Here is a 17510-nt window from a genome sequence, read left to right on the forward strand (position 1 = left end):
TTGCGTCGTCAAGGCTCGACGGGGAAAGCACTGACAGATTCGTGTTGTCGATCCTGGTTCAGTCGAAGGTTCTAAGTGATTAGCTTCGACTGTATTGAGCTGCGAGGACAAGAAGATGAAAGGGACTGACCAATCGCCGTAAAAATCGATCTGCTCCAGGAGCTTCGTTCTCTCCTTCTCCTCTAAAACGCTCTCAGAAACGACAGTGGGTCTTCGACCACATCCCACTACGAAGTCAGACTAAAATCAAAGATATGAGAGGGTTGGATCAGCACTCAGTCGATCTCAAAGCCATCAAATTGATCTTGAGCTCGAGCCCGATCAAGGTCGGACGCGACGCGTTGTGTGCTCACCTTCGCTGCTGCTGCCCCAGCAAACCTCGTTGCCTTAGCCTCCCATGCTACCGTCTCCTTCTTAAACTTCTGAACGTACTCCTTCCTGACAACGAGCATGTATGCTGCTCTCTCCTTATCGAGGAAGTTGATTAGGGATCGGCCTTCGTCTTGTTGAACTCGACGAACGGCGTGATTCTCCCAGTCCTCGTCCGAGACGCCCCACCCGTCCTGAGAGACCTTGAACGTATGCGAGAAGATCTTCCTCGCCTCTCCGGGAGATCGATCCGAAGGTCCGACGAAAGAGAAGGAGCGTGGAGACGAGTGGATTTGACCGAGAGGAGAGACGAGCGGGCAGTCGGGCGACGAAGAGAAGTAGTACTTGAAGAGGACCTTGAGGGAAACGAACAAAGACGTCAGGAGAGGTTGCAGATGCAGTCTGATTTTGAAGATGGGAAGCGAGAGAGGGAAGGAAGGAAGAAAGCGAGCTCGAGCTCGAACGAACCTGGAAGACGACTGTGATCCGAAACGACGGCGCAACGAACGAGTCAGAAGTGCAGGAGAGCAGGAGGATCGAGACGACTCGCCATCTCGATAGACGGTTCTGAAGTATCGACAAGTGCCCGCAAGAGCGAGATGGTCTCTGAGCTGAAGCGAAAGGAAAGGAAAGAGAGATCGAGGTGAGCTTGACCTTTCCTCCCTCCCTGGCTCCTCCACATCTCTCTCCCTCGTCCCACTCACGTCCAAGTCCGAATCAAACGAGATGATCCTGTAGGAGAGAAGGTCAGCTACTTCTCTCTTCACTTTAAAAAGGCGAAATTGAAAGGACGAACTGATCTAGAACCTCGACGGGGAAGCAGCCGAGACCAGGATGAGGACCTTTCTTCTTCGTCCTTTTCAGATCCTTCCATGCTGGGAGCTTGGGAGTCTTCGACTTCTTCGAGGTGGCCTTCTTCTGCTTCTTCTTCGGAGCCGATTTGCTCTTTCGTCGCTCGTCCTCGAAGCTGGATCCATCCTCCTCGGCTGGGTCGCTTCTGGCGAGGTCGACGACGTTGGAATGCTGCTCGTTCTCGTTGTCCTCTTCGTCTCGAACCTTCCTTTTGAGCGAGCGACGAGAAGTGGAGGTGGAAGAGTCGCCTCGAGGTGACATCCTACGGATCTGAATTGGGTGGTTGTCGTGGTTGGAGGTTGAGGGAGAGCTTTTTGATCGCCTCTCTTCCTTCTTCACTCGTCAGGGGTCGAGGCTGCGCCCATCGTCCCCTGACGACGAGAGCCGAAAAAATCTGAAGGAACCGATGTCAGGATCGAGCTATCGTCTTTTAGATCTCGTTGCTCATCAGGTCGCTTTTTTCTTTCTCAGAGCGGAGTTTGAGGATCAAAAAAGGCTGATTTGAGGTGAGCTTCTACAAGAGCAGTCGTTCTTGTCCTCCATCTCTCTCTTCGGGCTAGACTACACAGCGTAATAGTAAAGCAGATAAGAGAGATTTCACTGGTCGCCTGTTTCTAAAGAATTCCAGAAACGGGAGAAGCTCGAAATGGCCATCTCGAAAGAACGACGACGCGACGACGCGACTTGATCCTCCTCCCGGTTCAAAGCTTTTTCCTCCTACTTCTGGCTCGGTTTAGCATATTCTCCCACGGTGTGCTCCTTCCCTACTGCAAGAAAACTTTTCTATATTCAAATCGGTCGAAACGAGGCCGTCTAAGTTCTTCTTTCTGGCCTCCCTCGATCTCCCAGGCCCTTTCTTCTTCCTCCCGCCTTCAAAATCTGACATCCGACCAAGTTTACGTCTGCGGACAGAGAGAGGCCTTTATATATCCTCAACATGCAAATAGATCGCACCCCAATGTCCTTGTGAGCTGAGCTCATAACCTAAAAAAGCGAAAGGGACGGAGGTTCGAATTGGTTCGAAGTGAGGAGGAAGAGGGAGGGAGGTATGTAGGGAGAAAGGGCCGAAAAAAAAAAGGATACAGTGTAAGTGCGAGTGCGATGCATATGCGAAAAAAGAAAAACGTCCGAGCAAGTTCAAGAAAAAAAAGGGAAGTGGAGAGATCAAACGCTAATTAAGGGGTAGTGCGAGGGATCAAAGGAGCGATGGAAGAGGGAGGGACGCGAAGACGACGAAGGAGGATTGAAATCGACTACTTTTGATGATAGGAGTCGTCTAATTAGATCAAGGGAAGACCGACGAGGAGAGCTCCAGCGGCGATAATCCAAGCGGGTCCGCCGAGGGAAGCGGATCGTCCAGCTCCTCCGGTGTTGCTGTTGGTGCTGGTGCTGGTGCTTGAGGCAGAGTCACCGGTGGAGGTAGAGCTTCCCGAAGTCGACGATCCACTACCAGCGTCGAGGTTGAGCTGAGCGACGGTTCCTCCGGTGGGGGAGGTGACCTCGCAGGTCGGGATCGTAACCGCCTTCATGGTCCTGTTGGGGTAGAAGAGACCCCAGTGCTGCTCGACTCCTCCGTAGATAGCCTTCCAGGTCTCGTCCTTGAACTCGCTGAAAGAAGGAAGAAGGTGGGAGGAAGATAATCGAGTCAGTCGCGTTCAAACGTCGAGGTAACGAGGAGCGGAATCGACAACCCACAAGAAGAAGTAGTTGGTGCTGTTCTCGTTGGAGGAGCATACGAAGGTATCGAGGAAGGTCTGAAGCCCAGCGAGGTCGGCGGGAGAGTCGGCGCCGTTGACGGCGAGCGACGCGTTGTCGGATTCCTAACGAGAAACAGGGTGAAGGAGGGTCAGATTCGAAGACGAGAACGACAGGGAAAGATGTACGAACGGTTGGCCACCCTGTCTCAGCTATGTACATCGTTCTGAGCGAGAGAGAGAGACAGAGGCACGTCAGTCGTGGCGACAAGAAGAAAAAGACGATCGTTTTTCCAACTCACGGGTTGTTCGAGGCCAGAGCGCAGACGTCAGTGTCGAACTCTTTGTAGAAGTTGGTCGTCCAAGCGGCAGCACCGGCGGCATCGACGGATCCGAACCCTAGAGCAGAGAACAGAAAAGCAGAAGGCAGAAGCGAAAAGTCAGATCGAATCGAAATCCGTCGACGCGTCGCGTCGCTGTGCGCTCGAAACACTTACAGGGATGAACGTTCGCCATAACGAAGTCAGCTCCAGCGCAAAGAGGAGTAGTGACGGCTGATCCAGCGTCGGCGGTACCGAGAGGGATGACTTTGTCGAGGTTCAAAGCTTGGAGGGTGGCTGAAGAAGAAGGAAGGAAGGAAACGTCGAGGGACTCAGTAGTGAAGTGTAGGAGGAAAAGTGGTCAAAAACGATAACTCACCGTTGGTGGTCTGAATGTATGCGAGTAGCTCGGTCCTAGCAGCGATTCCAGCAGCATCGGTGGCGACACCGTCTCCGTAGGATTCTGAGAGACGAGAACGACGCGGGTGAGCGATCTCCTTCGAAGAACAGTCGGGAAGCAGTCGAACTCACGAAGCAGGAACTCGTTTCCGACAGTGATACCAGCGATATGAGCAGTTCTGCGAAACAGAAGGAAGAAAAGGAACAGAGAGCCAGTCAATATTCGATGAAGAAGCGAGCGAATCACAAGGAAAGGCTCGAACGCACCCGTATTTCGAGATCGCGTCGACTGAAGGAAACGAGGGTGCTAAGGTCAGCTGCGAAGATATACGATGGCCTCTAGGTGTCTGGGAACTCACCGATGGCATCGACTTGTCGCTCGTAAACCTTGAAATAGAAATCAAACGCGGGGAGAAAGAGGGACGACGTCGTTCTCGGTCAGGGTCGCGAAATACCTCGAAAAGCCTCAGCAGGGCTTACAGTATCGTTTCCGTCGATCTGTGAGACGATAAAGAGCTGAGAATCAGTACGACCGGCGAAGCAAGAGGGCACAGACGGCGGCAAACGCGTCGATGAAGAACGCACGTAGATTCCGAGATGCACAGACAAATCGGCGTTGGTATCCTGGATAGCTTGAAGCACGAGAGCAGTCTGGTTGCAGTCCGACGCACTGAAGACGATCGACACAAAAGGTAGGCTTCAGTATCGTAGATTAGAGCGAGGCCCGAAGCCAGCGTCTCAACGACCTCCTCTCTTCACATTCCGCGGCTGGGCGTCCCCTGTCCTCCCTCCTCCTTCCTGCCCAGATTATGTATCGCAGCAGATCACACACCACCAGGCTGAGTCCGACTCCAGCGGAGGTTTCCTCCTCAAGGGAAATATCTCGACGTCTTCACCAAGAGCGCTGTCGCCAAGGGAGGAGAGGAGGGTAGCGTCGTTGCGAATCGAGAGGTGAAAGACACTCACTATAGACGGATCCTGGGGGTCATCTGAGCGAGGAGAATGATGTCGTCGGTGACCTGGGACTGCTCGGCTCCACCTGGGAAGAGAAAGAGTGGAGAAGGGTCAGCGGAAGGAGAAAGGAAGGGCCTGGGAGGTCGAGGGACGAGAAAGAAGACGACGGCCTCGTTTCGATCCGTTTGGAGTATAGAAAAGCTGTCTTACAGTAGGGAAGGAGCACACCGTCGGGAGAATATGCTAGACCAAAGAAGGACTGTGTATTTGGGAGTATATACATCGAAAACGAGGTCAGAAAAGCTCGAAAGGGAGGGAGGGAAGGAGGAGGAAGGAGCTCAAAGGGAGGCTTCTCTCCCCCACCCGCTCTTTACTCACCCTTGTCAGAGCAGGATTCAGAGTGGCAGCAGCGAGAGTGCACGACGCTGTAGCAAGAGTGACGAGAAGAGAGGCGAGCATGGTTGAAGGGAGGGAGGGAGGGAAGGTCGAAGTTGAAAGGAAGGACAAACAGGTGCGAGCTCAGCTCCTTCATTTCAGCCTGGGGCAGTGCGTTTTCACGCAGCTTTGGTTACATAACTTGTCCAAGTTCGATCTCTAAAAGATCTCAGCTGGCCTTCCTGCCAGATCCGAGCTGAAGAGGAGATGGAATATATGAAGGGAAAGCGAGAGAGAAGAGAACGACTGTTTGGCGACGCGTCCGTCGTTCTTTGATTTCTTTTTCCCGAGTCCCTGCGAGTTCTCGCCCTCGAATCCAACTGAAACACACCCCAGAACGAGCTCTTCGTCTCGGTGTCCGTCGCTGGGAGTTCATGTAGATCTCCCTGTCATCAAAACACCGACGGCTTCCCTCGAACCGTTCGAGAAGTGGGAAAAACTCGTCTCCGAGTCGCGATGCTTCGATCCTCCAAGATCACTGCCGTCGAGCCTTCTTGTTCGACAAGCCCGTTACATATGCACGGGGAGACGATGTTGTTCTTTATATACACTTGCTTTCGACAACAGCTCTAGTCTATCAGGAAGAAGAAAGCAAACAGTCGGGCACGACGACACGATTGCGACGCGTCTCTTTCGGTCACTTTACCGAGTAGACGCACAGGTCTACGCCTGGATCGGCTCGAGAGGATTGAGAAATGATTTGCTACATAGACTGGACCGAACGACTTCAGGCCCTCTCAGCTACGATCTCAAAACAGAGCAAGCGGGGGCGGAAGCGCGGAACGTCGACCGACGTACGCGTCGTCTCGACTCTCTTCGCTTCGAGATCTCTCGTCGAAACAGGTCCTCTCGGGATCGGTTCTGCTAGTTACCAGCCCCTGATCGACGCCCTAGCAGTCCCCAAGAGAAGGTTCAAGTCAAAGCACCAGGAAGCTCTGAGATCCTCCGTCCACGCACGCCATTCCTCCTCGTCTCGTCTCCTCCCGCTTCTCTCTTTCCAGTGTTTCCGCTCCTCTCTTCCGCCTAAGACGTTGACAATCAAAGAATCTTTTTTTCGGTATCTTTGAGAGCCATCTCGTAGAAATCCTGATCTGTCTTCCAAACCGGAACTCGATCCAGTGCATCGCGGCCCTCCCTCTCTCTCTCTCTCTCTCTCTCTCTCTCTCGCCTCTCTCTTTCTCCCTCCCTCCCTCTCTTCCCCAAATCAACAGACTCGGAACTATCATCATCAGCACAAACAAACAAAGCAAGCACCTGTAACTAAGTTAATTACCCAAACCAACTATGTACGATCCAATCCAAGAAGATCGAAACCCAAGAAAAAAAAACGTAAAAAACCTCGCTCTTCGCCTCGACTCAGTAGACTAGAACCCCATCCCAGCTCCACCCAGCCCCGCAGGTCCTCCGATCCAAGCTCGTCTGCCCACACCTGCCCCCCAAAAAAACCAAGCGAGTCTGGTCAGTCAACTTGACGCCGTCCCCCCTCCCTTTAATTCTCTCCTTCTCGTCCCAGTCCCACCTCGTCGTCGTCGTTTCAAAGACTCACCGAAATCATCCACATGCCAAACATCCACCCTTCTCCTCTCTTCAGTCTCGCTACCGTAATCCGTCGGGATCCTGTTAGCCTTCTTCCTCACCACGTCAGGTCGGATCGTTGAGTCGAGGGAGTCGGGCCCGTCGTCGACTGCTCGGACTCGGAGCTGCGAAGGACTGGAAGCAGGGGCAGGGGGTGGGTTTGGATGGTAGTAGAACGAGGAGCGATAATAGCGACCGTGCCCGCTCCCTGCGGGGTGTTGAGGAGAGGTGGAGGAATCGTCGGGAGCGGTGGAGCTGGAAAAGAAAAGAGGAGAAGTTAGAACGAGACTCAGCGGAACGAGACGAGATGAAACGTCAAAGCTGTTTCGACTTACAAGTCCAGGAGGTCCCAAACGTTCCCTAAGAAATTCCTCGACGCGTCCCACATGAGAGAAGCTCCTGCGAGGGGTTGGGAGGGGAGGGAGAAGTAGGACCAGAAGGACGAAGACGAAGCGGAGTCGGTTGGAGGGAGGAGGTTGGGTTCTTCGGGGAGGGAGAAGGTTGTTGATTCGGGAGAGTCGAGACCAGGTGTGGAAGACGATAAGGCGAGAGACGAGGGTGCTGGAGGCTGAGGTTGGGACTGAGACGCGACGAAGACCTACGAAGAAAACGAAAAGAAAGGCGAGGGGGACGCAGACGAGTGCGAGTGAGTTCGAGCTCAACTTCTCTATAAGCGAACAAGACGCCTAAAAACGACTGCTGAGATTCAAGGAAGAGAAGGAAACTGACCGACTCCCTCTCCTGAAAAAACCTCAACAGAACCTCTCCCTCTCCCTCCTCCCGGCTGGCACCCAAAATCGCTCCTCTCACCGACCCCATCAGACTCCCTGTCCACGTCCCTTCATCTCCTCCTCCTCCTGGCTCTCTAGCAGTATAGAACGAGCTCCCACCCACGCTCGTAACGGTCCCGCTTGTCCTTCTCCTCGAATGAACCCGTCGAATCGTCGTTCCGGAGGGTCCGAGCTGATCTGGGAGACCGAGCTGAGAATGATGACCGTGAGGAGCGAGGAGGGTTCGAAGGGAGATGTCGGAGGGAGAGCTGCGGAGGTCTTGGTAGGTGAAGGAGGAGGAGGAGAAGGAGGGTCGTTTGGGTGTGGGAGGAGGAGCAGCAGGTGGGAGACCGGAGGGGAGATGCGGCGAGACTGAGGTTGATGGGGAGGGTGTGAGGAGGATGGATGGAGTAGGAGTTGAAGTTGAAGTTGGAGCTGATGCATAAGGCTCGATAGGATCCGTTCGTTGGTCGAGAAACGAATCTGCTGGTTCGACCTCTCGAGAAGGAGAAGAGGAGGGCTGTTCATCCAAAACGACTCCTCCCTCCCTCCCCAACACTCCCACGACCTCCCCACTCTGCTCATCCACCAGCACGACCGAGTTCCTGTATTCACTCAGATCCCTTCTTGTCGCTCCTCCTTTCTCTCTCGCCCAAGGGTTAGGAGGAGGAGAGGAGGAGGAGGAGGAGGAAGAAGAGAGGGGGGCGACCAGCTGAGCTTGATCGATGCCAGCGAAAGCTGCCGTAGTTTCTTGGAGGGTGTAGCTTGGGAGGATATCCGAACTGGAAGGAGGAGAAGGTGTTCTCAAGACGTCCATCAGGGAGAGTGAGTGAGTGTTGGGTGGTTGGTTGGTTGGTGGGAGGGAGGGAGGAAAGAGGAGAGAGGGGGAACGAGAGCAAGGAACTGCCCCTAAGTAGGGAGCAGTTCCTTAATCTGGCAAGGAGAGAAAAACAAAGAAATAGATGGTCAGCAAGGTGAACGACAAGAAATCTGAAGTCTATAGTGAGAAGGAGCAGAAAGAACGAACGAACCTCTCTTTGAGCTTGTTGAGCTTTTCCTCGTTTTGAGTCCAGCTCATTCAACGCCATCTCCTCGCCTCAAAGAGCTCGAGAGCTCTCAGAGCGCGAGAATCAAGAGGCGATAAGAACCGGGAGCGAGCTGGTTGAAGTGAGTCGCATGGTTGTGCGAGCTCGATTGGCGAGAAGGAGGGCGATGGGAGGGGAGGGAGAGGTCAGTGCTGGTCGTTTGGAGGAGGAAATCGAGCTCAACGCCTTCGAGACTTCTCGGGGCAGGATTTGGACGATTTTGCTGTGACATATTCGTTCCCTAGATCAGCTTTCTCATTGTCCGAGCTCATCTTCTATAGTAGATCGCATATTTTGTCCATCCTTCGCGCTCTGGCGACACTTCATCGAGGTTCTGGTCGTCAAGGCTCGTCCGTTCCCTCTTCAGAAAACGCTGAGCTCGATTTCTGCTCTTCGGAGTCGACCAGATCAGCGTAGGAAGGTGCGTATGCTCGTCAGCAGCTTTTTAATGCCCAATGAAGCTCAGGAAATGAAGAGCGACCCCCATCGACTTGAGTCGTGACGCGTCGCGAGTGCTCCATCTCGCTCGTCCGCTCTCCTCCCTCCCTCGCCCTCCTCTCCCAACACCTCTCTCAACGCGAGAAACTGAATCTTGATCACCAAATCTCTACTTTGTCATTAACACAACCTCAATCAAGCTCATACTTTTCTCAGTGAGTAACCTCACACCGTCGAACCCTCTCCGTGCGCCCTCCGTCTTGATCGACCTCAACCCACCACAAACGCCTCCTTCCCGCCCTTCTTTCTTCTAGAGAGGGTTTCTTCCTCCAGCTTGCTCGAGATATCCAACGATGTCGATACCAGAACAGCCTGATCCTAGTGAGTTTGGGTTCCTGCAGAGAGGCAAGGGAGGCAAGGAAGATAGATAAGACTGACGTTGACCTCACCACCGCTCCCTCCCTTCCCTCTTCCCTTGTCTTCCTTCTTCGCTCGTTCCTCGCGCTCGAAGACGGTGAGCTAGGAATCTTCTCTCGCTTTCTCATCGCTCTCTAGATTCTGACTGACTCCTTCGCTTCTTCTTGTCTCTGTAGCTCCTCCATCCCTCGGAGCAGAGATCAACTCCTCCACCCTTCCTCGACCTCCTCCTTCCTCTTCGATACCTCCTCCTCCTCGTTCGGAATCTCCCTCACCTCCCCCTCCTCAGATAACCTACCCTCCAACCTCCCCTTCCTCTCCTTCTCGGACTCTCAGATCTGAGCAGCAGCAAACTTCCGCCGTCCTGGATGTCAACGAAGAGGAACGTTCTCCAAAGGCTGCAGGAGCTCAACCTCCTCCTCGTCCTCCGTTCGAAGATACTTTCGCCAACGCTGCTGGGACGGAAGGAGGAGGCTCTTTCATGGTAGAAGATCCTGCCTCTCCTCAGGGGGATCATGCTACAGTGAGTTGATCTTCTTTAGTAGTAGGAGAGGACGGGGAGGCAGGCGGAGGGTCGTCATCCCGGCTGCCCTAAACGACTGTTCTTCGTCAGGCCGCCGAGAGCTCGAGCTCTACAGATCTTCTCTCAGTCTTTGGCGAGAGAAGACCCTCTCTACATCATCCTCGGCGAAGGCTGACTCTTCCAAACAATTTCGTCCCTTTCTCTTCCAGCTTCCCTCCCTCACGCGTACCGTTTCTCAGGAGGACATTCGACACAAGCCTCGTCCTGGCATTCAACCTTACGGATCGGTGAGCCGCTCTTCTTTTCTTTTCTTTTCTTCTCTGTCGATCTCGATCTCGAGCTGATCAGTTACTTCATCGTCTACTTCAGATGAGAGCTGGAACTCAAACGTACGTCTCTCAGTTCTCTCTCGAGCGAGCTCGCATCCCCTCGCTTACTCTTCCCGTCTTCACCTTCCCTCGCAGCCTCATTCAAGCCCTCTCCGCTGTCCCTTGGACGGCAGACGCTTCAGACGACGAGGGAGGAGGAGATCTCAGTCGAGCTTCTACCAGGAGCAACAACAACAAAGGCAAGGAGAAAGAGAGTCCTCTCGGTTCAGGAGGAGGAGAAGTTGTGCCCACTCGTTCGTCCTCTTCCTCCTTTCTTCTCGTATCCCTTCCTTCACATGCTCAACCTGATCGTGAGCTTTTCTTTTGTGACGATGCAGCCCCTCCCGCTCCCCGTCGCCTCGCCTCCTCCCTCCACACAGTCTACCGACCCGTCGCTCTCTCCCAAGCTCGTTCCCCGTCCCAATCCACCGTCGTTCATCATCAGCCTCCTCACCATCACCATCGAACTCCTCGAAGAGGAAGCGAACCTTCTTCCTCCCCTGAGATCTCCTCCTCGACACCCTTGCCTCCTTCCCACTCCCTCCTCTCCCCCCCACCCACCACTTCCTCCTCTCCTCCCCACTCGAAACGCCATCGAGCGCCCTCCTCCGCCTCAGCCCACTCCTCGCACCACTCCCACTCCTCCGAGCTCCATTTCCCCTTCAAGGAGAACACCGTCGCTCGTCACGCCCAACCTCTCTCTTCGACCGAAACGGCCTATCAGCTTTCTGCGGCTCTGGGGAGGAACGAGGACGCGTCCGTGACGGAGGATGCGGTCGTGAGAGGGGAGGCAGGGATGTCGGGGTCGTCGAGTCCCGCTGGGATGAGATCTAGGTCGGGTACCGGGGCCGGAGCTGGGCTTGGGGTTGGGGAGGAGCAGAGGGAGAGGGAGAGGAAGGCTTCGACCGAGACGGAGGCGGGAATCAAGAGGAGGAAGGAGTTGGCAGAGATGCTGAGGGAGGTGTTCAAGTTGGAGGAGGTGGAGGAGGTGGTAGGGGAGTTGGCGTGTTGGTTGTTGAGAAGTGTTTGTGAGTGAGACGGAACGAGGTCTTGGGAGTTGATTTATAGTTCGTCGAGAGCTGAGGGCTGACCGAGTTTTCGTTCGTTTCGTTTCGTTTACTTCCTCCGTTCGATCAGTACTTCAAGGGTACATGTACCTGACGACGGGTCATGTTTGCTTCTATGCTCATATGCCTGCGAAGTCGGAGGTTCGTATGACTTTTCCGTTCTTGCTCGTTCGAGCTCTGAGTTCCGACGCGTCTGACCTCTTTTCGTTCGTCGTCCACAGAACAAGATCATCAAATCCGGTCCCCTCTCCAAGAAGTCAAACAGGAAGATTGGATCGTCCACCAAGTACTGGTTCATCCTCAAGAACGCAGTCTTGAGTTGGTACGTCTCGTCGGCGGTGAGTCTTTCTGCTCTCTTTCCTTTTCTCGACGCATCTCGTTCCTTTCTTTCTTTCGCACGAGCTGATTGTGACCTCGTTGTTTTTTTGGGACGATGTTCTAGGACCCCTACTTCCCTCATGGAAACGTGGATCTGCAGTATGCGATCGACTGCGAGGCTGTGGACGAGAAGACGATCAAGTTGACGACGAACCGGAGGAGCTACACTTTCACGTCGGACACGGCTGCGAGTCGAGAAGAGGTGAGTTTGGTTCGAGCTCGGGTTTTATGAGAGAAGGGCTTTGCTGATTGGTTTTGGTGGGTTTCAGTGGGTCAAAGCGATTCGAAAGGTCATGTTTCGAACTCAGCACGAGGGAGAGAACGTCAAGGTCAGCCAGCTTCCCGCCCTTTTCTTCCCTCTCTATTCGAGCGTCGCTCATGTGCCTCGTTTCTTCGCTTTTCCGATCAGATCGCCATCCCCCTCGAAGCCATCCTCGACGTCGAAACTACTTCCACGATGGATTTCGCCGAGACGATTGAGATCAAGGTCGTCGAAGGAGACGAAGCCACCCTCTCGTTCGACTCGTACTTCTTCGCCTACTTCACCAACATCGACGCCGCTCTCGTCCAGATCAGGGAAGTCCTCACGACCTATCGACCTCAGGAACAAGGCTCGGCTCCAGGATGGGAGAAGGAACAGGTGTACGATACGACGATGATGAAAGGAGGAGGGAGGAGAGGGTCGTCGCCTGCTGAGGGAGCCGTCAAACCGAGTGGATCGTCGTCGTTGTCGAGGATCGGGTCCCTCCTCCATCCTTTCTCGAGTGGATCGTCAAAGTCGTCTCCGACGGTATCGGTCGCCCAAAGTCCTCGTCGCTCAGGAGAGTTCAGCTCCGGTCCAGCTCCCATCCCCATCACGTCGGCGCGTCGTTCGAGGGACCTCGAACGAGACTCGTCCATCGCTCGACTCTCCACTACTCCCGATAGCGTTCGAACCGTCACTCCTCCACCATCCACCACCTCCTCTTCGTCGACACCCAACAAACACGTCTCCTACCCTCCCTCCACCGCCTCCGGTCCTCCTCCTCCAGGTCTCGAACTCGTTCACACCTCCTCCACCTCCTCCTGGGCTCCCTCCAACTTCATTCGTCGGCCGTCGATGAAGATCTTCTCGTCTGGAGCCTCGGGAGCCTCGTCCTTGCTCAGCTCGGTGAGGCCGACGAGTTTGATCGGGAGGAGGAAGGGAGGAGGAGCGGGAGGGAGGAGGAAGCCGGTGGTGGTGCAGGAGAGGGTGGAGAACGTGATGGCGGGTGGGGGGACGGATGTTTCGTTCAGTGAGGACTCGACGGATGGGTACGCTTCGGAGGGAGGGGCACGGAGAGGAGGAGGGAGCGAGATGGGAGGGTTCTCGATGTTGGAGAAGAGCGAGACGGTCGATAGGGAGGAGATGGAGGCGGATAGGGAGTTTCATGAGTGGTTTGCGATGGATAAGAAGGAACTGCTGTTGGAACGTGAGTTTGGGTTGCTCTTTGTGATGGGGGGTTCGAGGAGAGGGAGAGAGAACGGTCGCGTCGAACTGACGCTTCTTTTCTTTCTCGTTGTTGGGATGCACAGACTTTGCTGGATTCCTCTTCCGAGTCGTTCCTGTTTCGGGGAAGGTGTTCATCTCGACGAATCATTTCTGCTTCAAGGCTACGGCTCTACTCTACAAGACGACGGTTCGTTTGACTCTCCCCTCCCCTCTGCTCCTCTTCGTCCTCGTGGCTGACTTTCGTTTTCCTTCGCAGATGGTCATCCCCATCAAGGACATCATCGCTCTCCAACCCCAGAAAGCCTTCCGCTTCGGCCACCACGGTCTCGCCGTCGTCATCAAAGGCCACGAAGAGCTCTTCCTCGAGTTTTCCTCCTCGGAACGTCGAGACGCCTGCAAGTCCCTCCTCGAGCAGCAGATGGATCAGCTCCGGTTCAAAGCCCTCCACGGACCTCAACCCGTCTCGGACCAGCAGCAGGAGGCTCTCATCCTCCAGGATCTCGATACGATGGGGTTCAGCTCGCCTCAGAGGAGGACCAACAAGCACGGGAGGCACTCGAGGGAGGTGTCGAGCGGCGGAGGGACGGACGTGGGCAGGTCGCACTCGAGTCCTGGATCGGGATACGGGAGCGATCACTTGCCGCCGGTGATGTTCACGAGTACGGAGTCGACGTTCTTGGACTTTAAACCGAAGGAGCCGATGCATATTACGTGCCTGACGATCGGGTCGAGAGGAGACGTTCAACCCTGTGAGTCGCGTTTCTCTTCTCGTTCTTTCCCTTCCATCTTCTTCCGAGCTAACCCTTTTCCATCCCTTCTTTTGTGGTAGATATCGCTCTCTGTAAAGGTCTGAAAGCAGAAGGTCATCGAGTTCGAATCGCTTCGCACGGAGAGTACAAGGACTGGATTGAGGGAGTGAGTTCCTTGGTCGTTTCATCTCTCTTAGCTTCGTTCCTCGAGCTCGAGCTGACCTGCATCCCCTTCTTACAGCACGGAATCGAGTTCGGTTACGTCGGAGGAGATCCTGCTGAGCTGTGAGGGCACTTTTCTCTTCATCTCGTCCCTTCGAGGCCCTTCAGTCTGACGCGTCGTCTTTCCTTCTTCTTCGTCCCTCTCAGCATGCGGATCTGCATCGAGAACGGCATGTTCACTGTCTCCTTCATCAAGGAAGGTCTCAACAAGGTCAGTTTCTCTCTTTCCTCCCCTCCTTTCGTTCGCTCAACTGACTCGTTCTCTCCGCTCCTCTCGTCTCGTCTTCAGTTCCGAGAATGGATCGACGACCTTCTCGTCACTTCCTGGGAAGCCTGTCAGGGAACGGATCTGCTCATCGAGAGTCCAAGTGCGATGGGTGGGATTCATATCGCTGAGGGTCTTGGGATTCCGTACTATCGAGCTTTGTGAGTTTGCGTCGAGGAGGAACGAGACGAAGGAGGAGAAGAGAGAGAGAGTTAGCTGACTCGAGTTTGAGTTTGGTCTTGATTCGGAAGCACGATGCCTTGGTCGAGGACGAGGGCTTATCCTGTAAGTCACAGGAGCTTGGGGGCTGGTGGAAAAGAGGCGAGACATAGGATGGTTGGGCTGAACCGTCGGCGTCGTCGTTCCTTTCGTCTTCGTTGATCAGCACGCGTTCGCCGTACCGGATCATCATCGAGGTGGATCGTACAACTACATGGTGGGCTTCTGCGTTTAGCTTTGTCCTTTCGTCTAGTCTGACTGACTCTTCGCCGTTCCCTCCTTCGAGCAGACGTACACGATGGTCAGCTCTCTCCCTCGTTCCGTCTCGTCTCCAATCTCTCTTTCGCTGATCATCTTCCTGCTCCTTTCCTCTTCTCTCAGTTCGATCAAGTCTTTTGGCGAGCCATCTCGGGTCAGATCAACCGCTGGAGGAAGAAGGTCATCGGAATCTCGTCGACCAACCTCGACAAGCTCGAACCTCACAAGGTCCCCTTCCTCTACAACTTCAGTCCAACGGTCGTTCCTCCTCCGCTGGATTGGTACGAGTGGATTCGAATCACTGGTGAGTCGGTCTTCTATCGGACGGAGAGGAATGAGTTGGCGACGAGAAGAACGAGGCTGACCTCGACGCGACTCGACCCAAACAGGCTACTGGTTCCTCGACGACCCCGACGATTCGGCGAACAAGAAGTGGTCTCCTCCTGATGGCCTCCTCGATTTCATGTCCAAGGCGAGGAACGATGGGAAGAAGATCGTTTACATCGGTTTCGGATCGATCGGTTCGTCGTGTCTCTCTTCCCTCCCCTTCTTTCCCTTTCTTATGTCGCACGGATCTGACTCTACTTCCCTCTTCTCCGTCTGGCCCTATCAGTCGTCTCGGATCCAGACGCCATGACCGCCTGCGTCGTCCAATCGGTCCTCGAATCGGACGTTCGAGTGATCCTCTCGAAAGGATGGTCGGATCGACTCCAAACCAAGAAGGACGTCGCTCCAGGAGAGGAACCACCAGCCGAGGAGACTCCTGAGGAGAAGGCTGCGAAGGAGAAGACCAAGATTGCGAAGGAGAGGGAGATGTTCCCTGCTGAGGTCTTCCCCATCGCCAGCGTGCCTCACGACTGGTTGTTCCCGAGGATCGACGCTGCTTGCCATCATGGAGGAGGTGAGTCCAGTCTTCTGAGTGCAGAGGATACGAGACGGGCTTTTTGACCTCTTTCTTCGTTCTGTTCTAGCTGGAACGACTGGAGCGAGTCTGAGAGGTGAGTTTCCGCTCTCTTCGTTTTCGACGCGTCTTCGAACTGACCCTCCCTCCTTCTTTCTCTCGTCTAGCTGGAATCCCGACCATCATCCTTCCCTTCTTTGGAGACCAGGTCGGTTCCGCTTCCCTTTTTTGGATCTTTCATACGAACTCTGACGCGTCCCTCTCTTCTCGTCGACAGTACTTCTGGGCAGATCGAGTCGAAGTCCTCGGCGTCGGATCAGGAATGAAGAAGCTCACTCAGGATCATCTCACCGCTGCTCTCAAGACGGCTACGACGGACGAGAAGCAGATTCGGAAGGCTAAGGCTTTGGGAGAGGAGATTCGAGCTGTGAGTTCATCTCTCGTTTCTGCTCTCGTCGAACTAGAGCTGATCTTCGTCTCGTCCAACTTCTTTCCTCTTCTTTTCGCAGGAAAACGGAGTTTCCACCGCCATCGAATCCATCTACCGAGATCTCGAATACGCTCGAAGTCTCATCAAGCATCCTCACGCGTCCTCCTCGTCGTCCTCCTCCGCCGAATCCTCTCCCACCTCTTCACCCGTCTCCTCCCCAGTCGTTCAAACAACACCTCTCCCCTCTCACTCTCGCTCTGAGTCTATCACTCCTCCTCCTCCAGGAAGCGATGAATCGTGGGATGTCGTGACGGGAGAGGATCAGCGGCGGTCGTCGGAAGGAGGGTCGGGCTCAGGCTCGGGAAGAGGAGGAGGAAGTTCGCGGTCATCGAAGGTTTCTGGAGGCTTGGGATTGGTAGGGAGCGTGGTGAACGGAGTGGTGGGTGGGATTGGAGGGAAGTTGGGGATTGGGAAGTAGTTTAGATGGTCTCGTTTCTCGTAGAAGAGGGGATAATCCTCGTGCTCGTTTCGTTCTTCTTTCTTGTTTTCGTTCTTTCTTTTGTATTTCTTTTTTGCAGGAGCATCCTCTCTTATTCCTTACACGTCTTTACGCTCTCTGATGAAACTCTCTCTTCTATAGAACGCTATCGGTTGCTGGAAAAGGGGGATTCTGAGGAATTCAGTTGAGACGCTGACCTCTTCAGTTGTGCTTTCGCAAGCTCTCTGAGGCTGCAGGACTCTGGGAAGTTTGGTCATCGGCCCTCGCAGTGTACGAGAAAGTCTGTTCCTTCGATATCTTGAGGGCGTAGAGGGATCTGCTCGCCTTGGACGCGTCGAAAGGGGAGAGAGCGAAACGTCGTCACTCCGACACGTCGAATTTTGCTTCCTTAGAGCAAAGATGAGGGAAGGGAGCGATTTTACGAGTGCTTGGATTCTTGGGTGGGACGGGATCGAAGGAGGGAGCTGGGGCCTTCAGAGATGAGGGGAGAAGAGAGTCGACGGGCGGCGACGCGCCGAGATGAGCAGACTGAGAAGTTTCTCCGAAGCGTCGGGCTCTCAGATCGACTCTGTCTCACACGCTGAACGCGTCTCTACGAGAGCGTCCGTCCTACGATAGCAGTGAGAAGAATCGTTGCAAAAGAGCAGGACGTTTTCCCCGACGCTCAAATTTCTCGTTTTACCTCGAGCCACCTTAGAAGTTCGAGGTTTTGCCATGAATTCAGCACCCGGCAAGTCCAGAAGAGAGGAAGAGGAGGTCTTACAGACCGCGGTGATGCTAGAAGGAGAGCGAAACCCCCCGTTCCTCTGCTCCTCCGCCCATGCTTGAGTCTGTTCTCAGTTTTCAACTCGT

General features: G+C 54.4%; 3 protein-coding genes across 3 annotated transcripts; 1 reads left to right on the forward strand and 2 right to left on the reverse strand.

Annotated features, from left to right (window-relative positions):
* Positions 1-2089: 2089 nt before the first annotated feature.
* Positions 2090-5073, reverse strand: BDY24DRAFT_437597 (glycoside hydrolase superfamily). Its single transcript, XM_076644282.1, has 14 exons — positions 4967-5073; positions 4799-4847; positions 4601-4673; positions 4220-4304; positions 4115-4132; positions 3994-4021; positions 3902-3923; positions 3767-3813; positions 3615-3698; positions 3413-3532; positions 3218-3314; positions 3109-3142; positions 2917-3041; positions 2090-2829 (listed from the first exon to the last, which is right to left on the reverse strand). Exons 1-14 carry the CDS (start codon positions 5045-5047, stop codon positions 2502-2504), a joined length of 1191 nt encoding a protein of 396 aa, XP_076501284.1. The 5' UTR covers positions 5048-5073; the 3' UTR covers positions 2090-2501.
* A 1158-nt stretch (positions 5074-6231) lies between these two features.
* BDY24DRAFT_10294 (uncharacterized protein) lies at positions 6232-8292 on the reverse strand. Its single transcript, XM_076635797.1, has 4 exons — positions 7328-8292; positions 6934-7196; positions 6570-6853; positions 6232-6452 (listed from the first exon to the last, which is right to left on the reverse strand). Exons 1-4 carry the CDS (start codon positions 8183-8185, stop codon positions 6388-6390), a joined length of 1470 nt encoding a protein of 489 aa, XP_076501285.1. The 5' UTR covers positions 8186-8292; the 3' UTR covers positions 6232-6387.
* Positions 8293-11008: 2716 nt separating this feature from the next.
* BDY24DRAFT_374148 (uncharacterized protein) lies at positions 11009-16801 on the forward strand. Its single transcript, XM_076638376.1, has 22 exons — positions 11009-11227; positions 11337-11407; positions 11488-11604; positions 11709-11846; positions 11914-11973; positions 12054-13095; positions 13199-13302; positions 13372-13864; positions 13945-14030; positions 14106-14149; positions 14234-14297; positions 14376-14512; positions 14603-14636; positions 14737-14787; positions 14860-14871; positions 14952-15132; positions 15218-15349; positions 15442-15729; positions 15800-15826; positions 15897-15937; positions 16007-16156; positions 16239-16801. Exons 1-22 carry the CDS (start codon positions 11023-11025, stop codon positions 16635-16637), a joined length of 3876 nt encoding a protein of 1291 aa, XP_076501286.1. The 5' UTR covers positions 11009-11022; the 3' UTR covers positions 16638-16801.
* Positions 16802-17510: the final 709 nt, after the last annotated feature.

Source organism: Mrakia frigida (assembly GCF_051309035.1).
Source record: "Mrakia frigida strain ATCC 22029 unplaced genomic scaffold BDY24scaffold_1, whole genome shotgun sequence".
Lineage (NCBI taxonomy): Eukaryota > Fungi > Basidiomycota > Tremellomycetes > Cystofilobasidiales > Mrakiaceae > Mrakia > Mrakia frigida.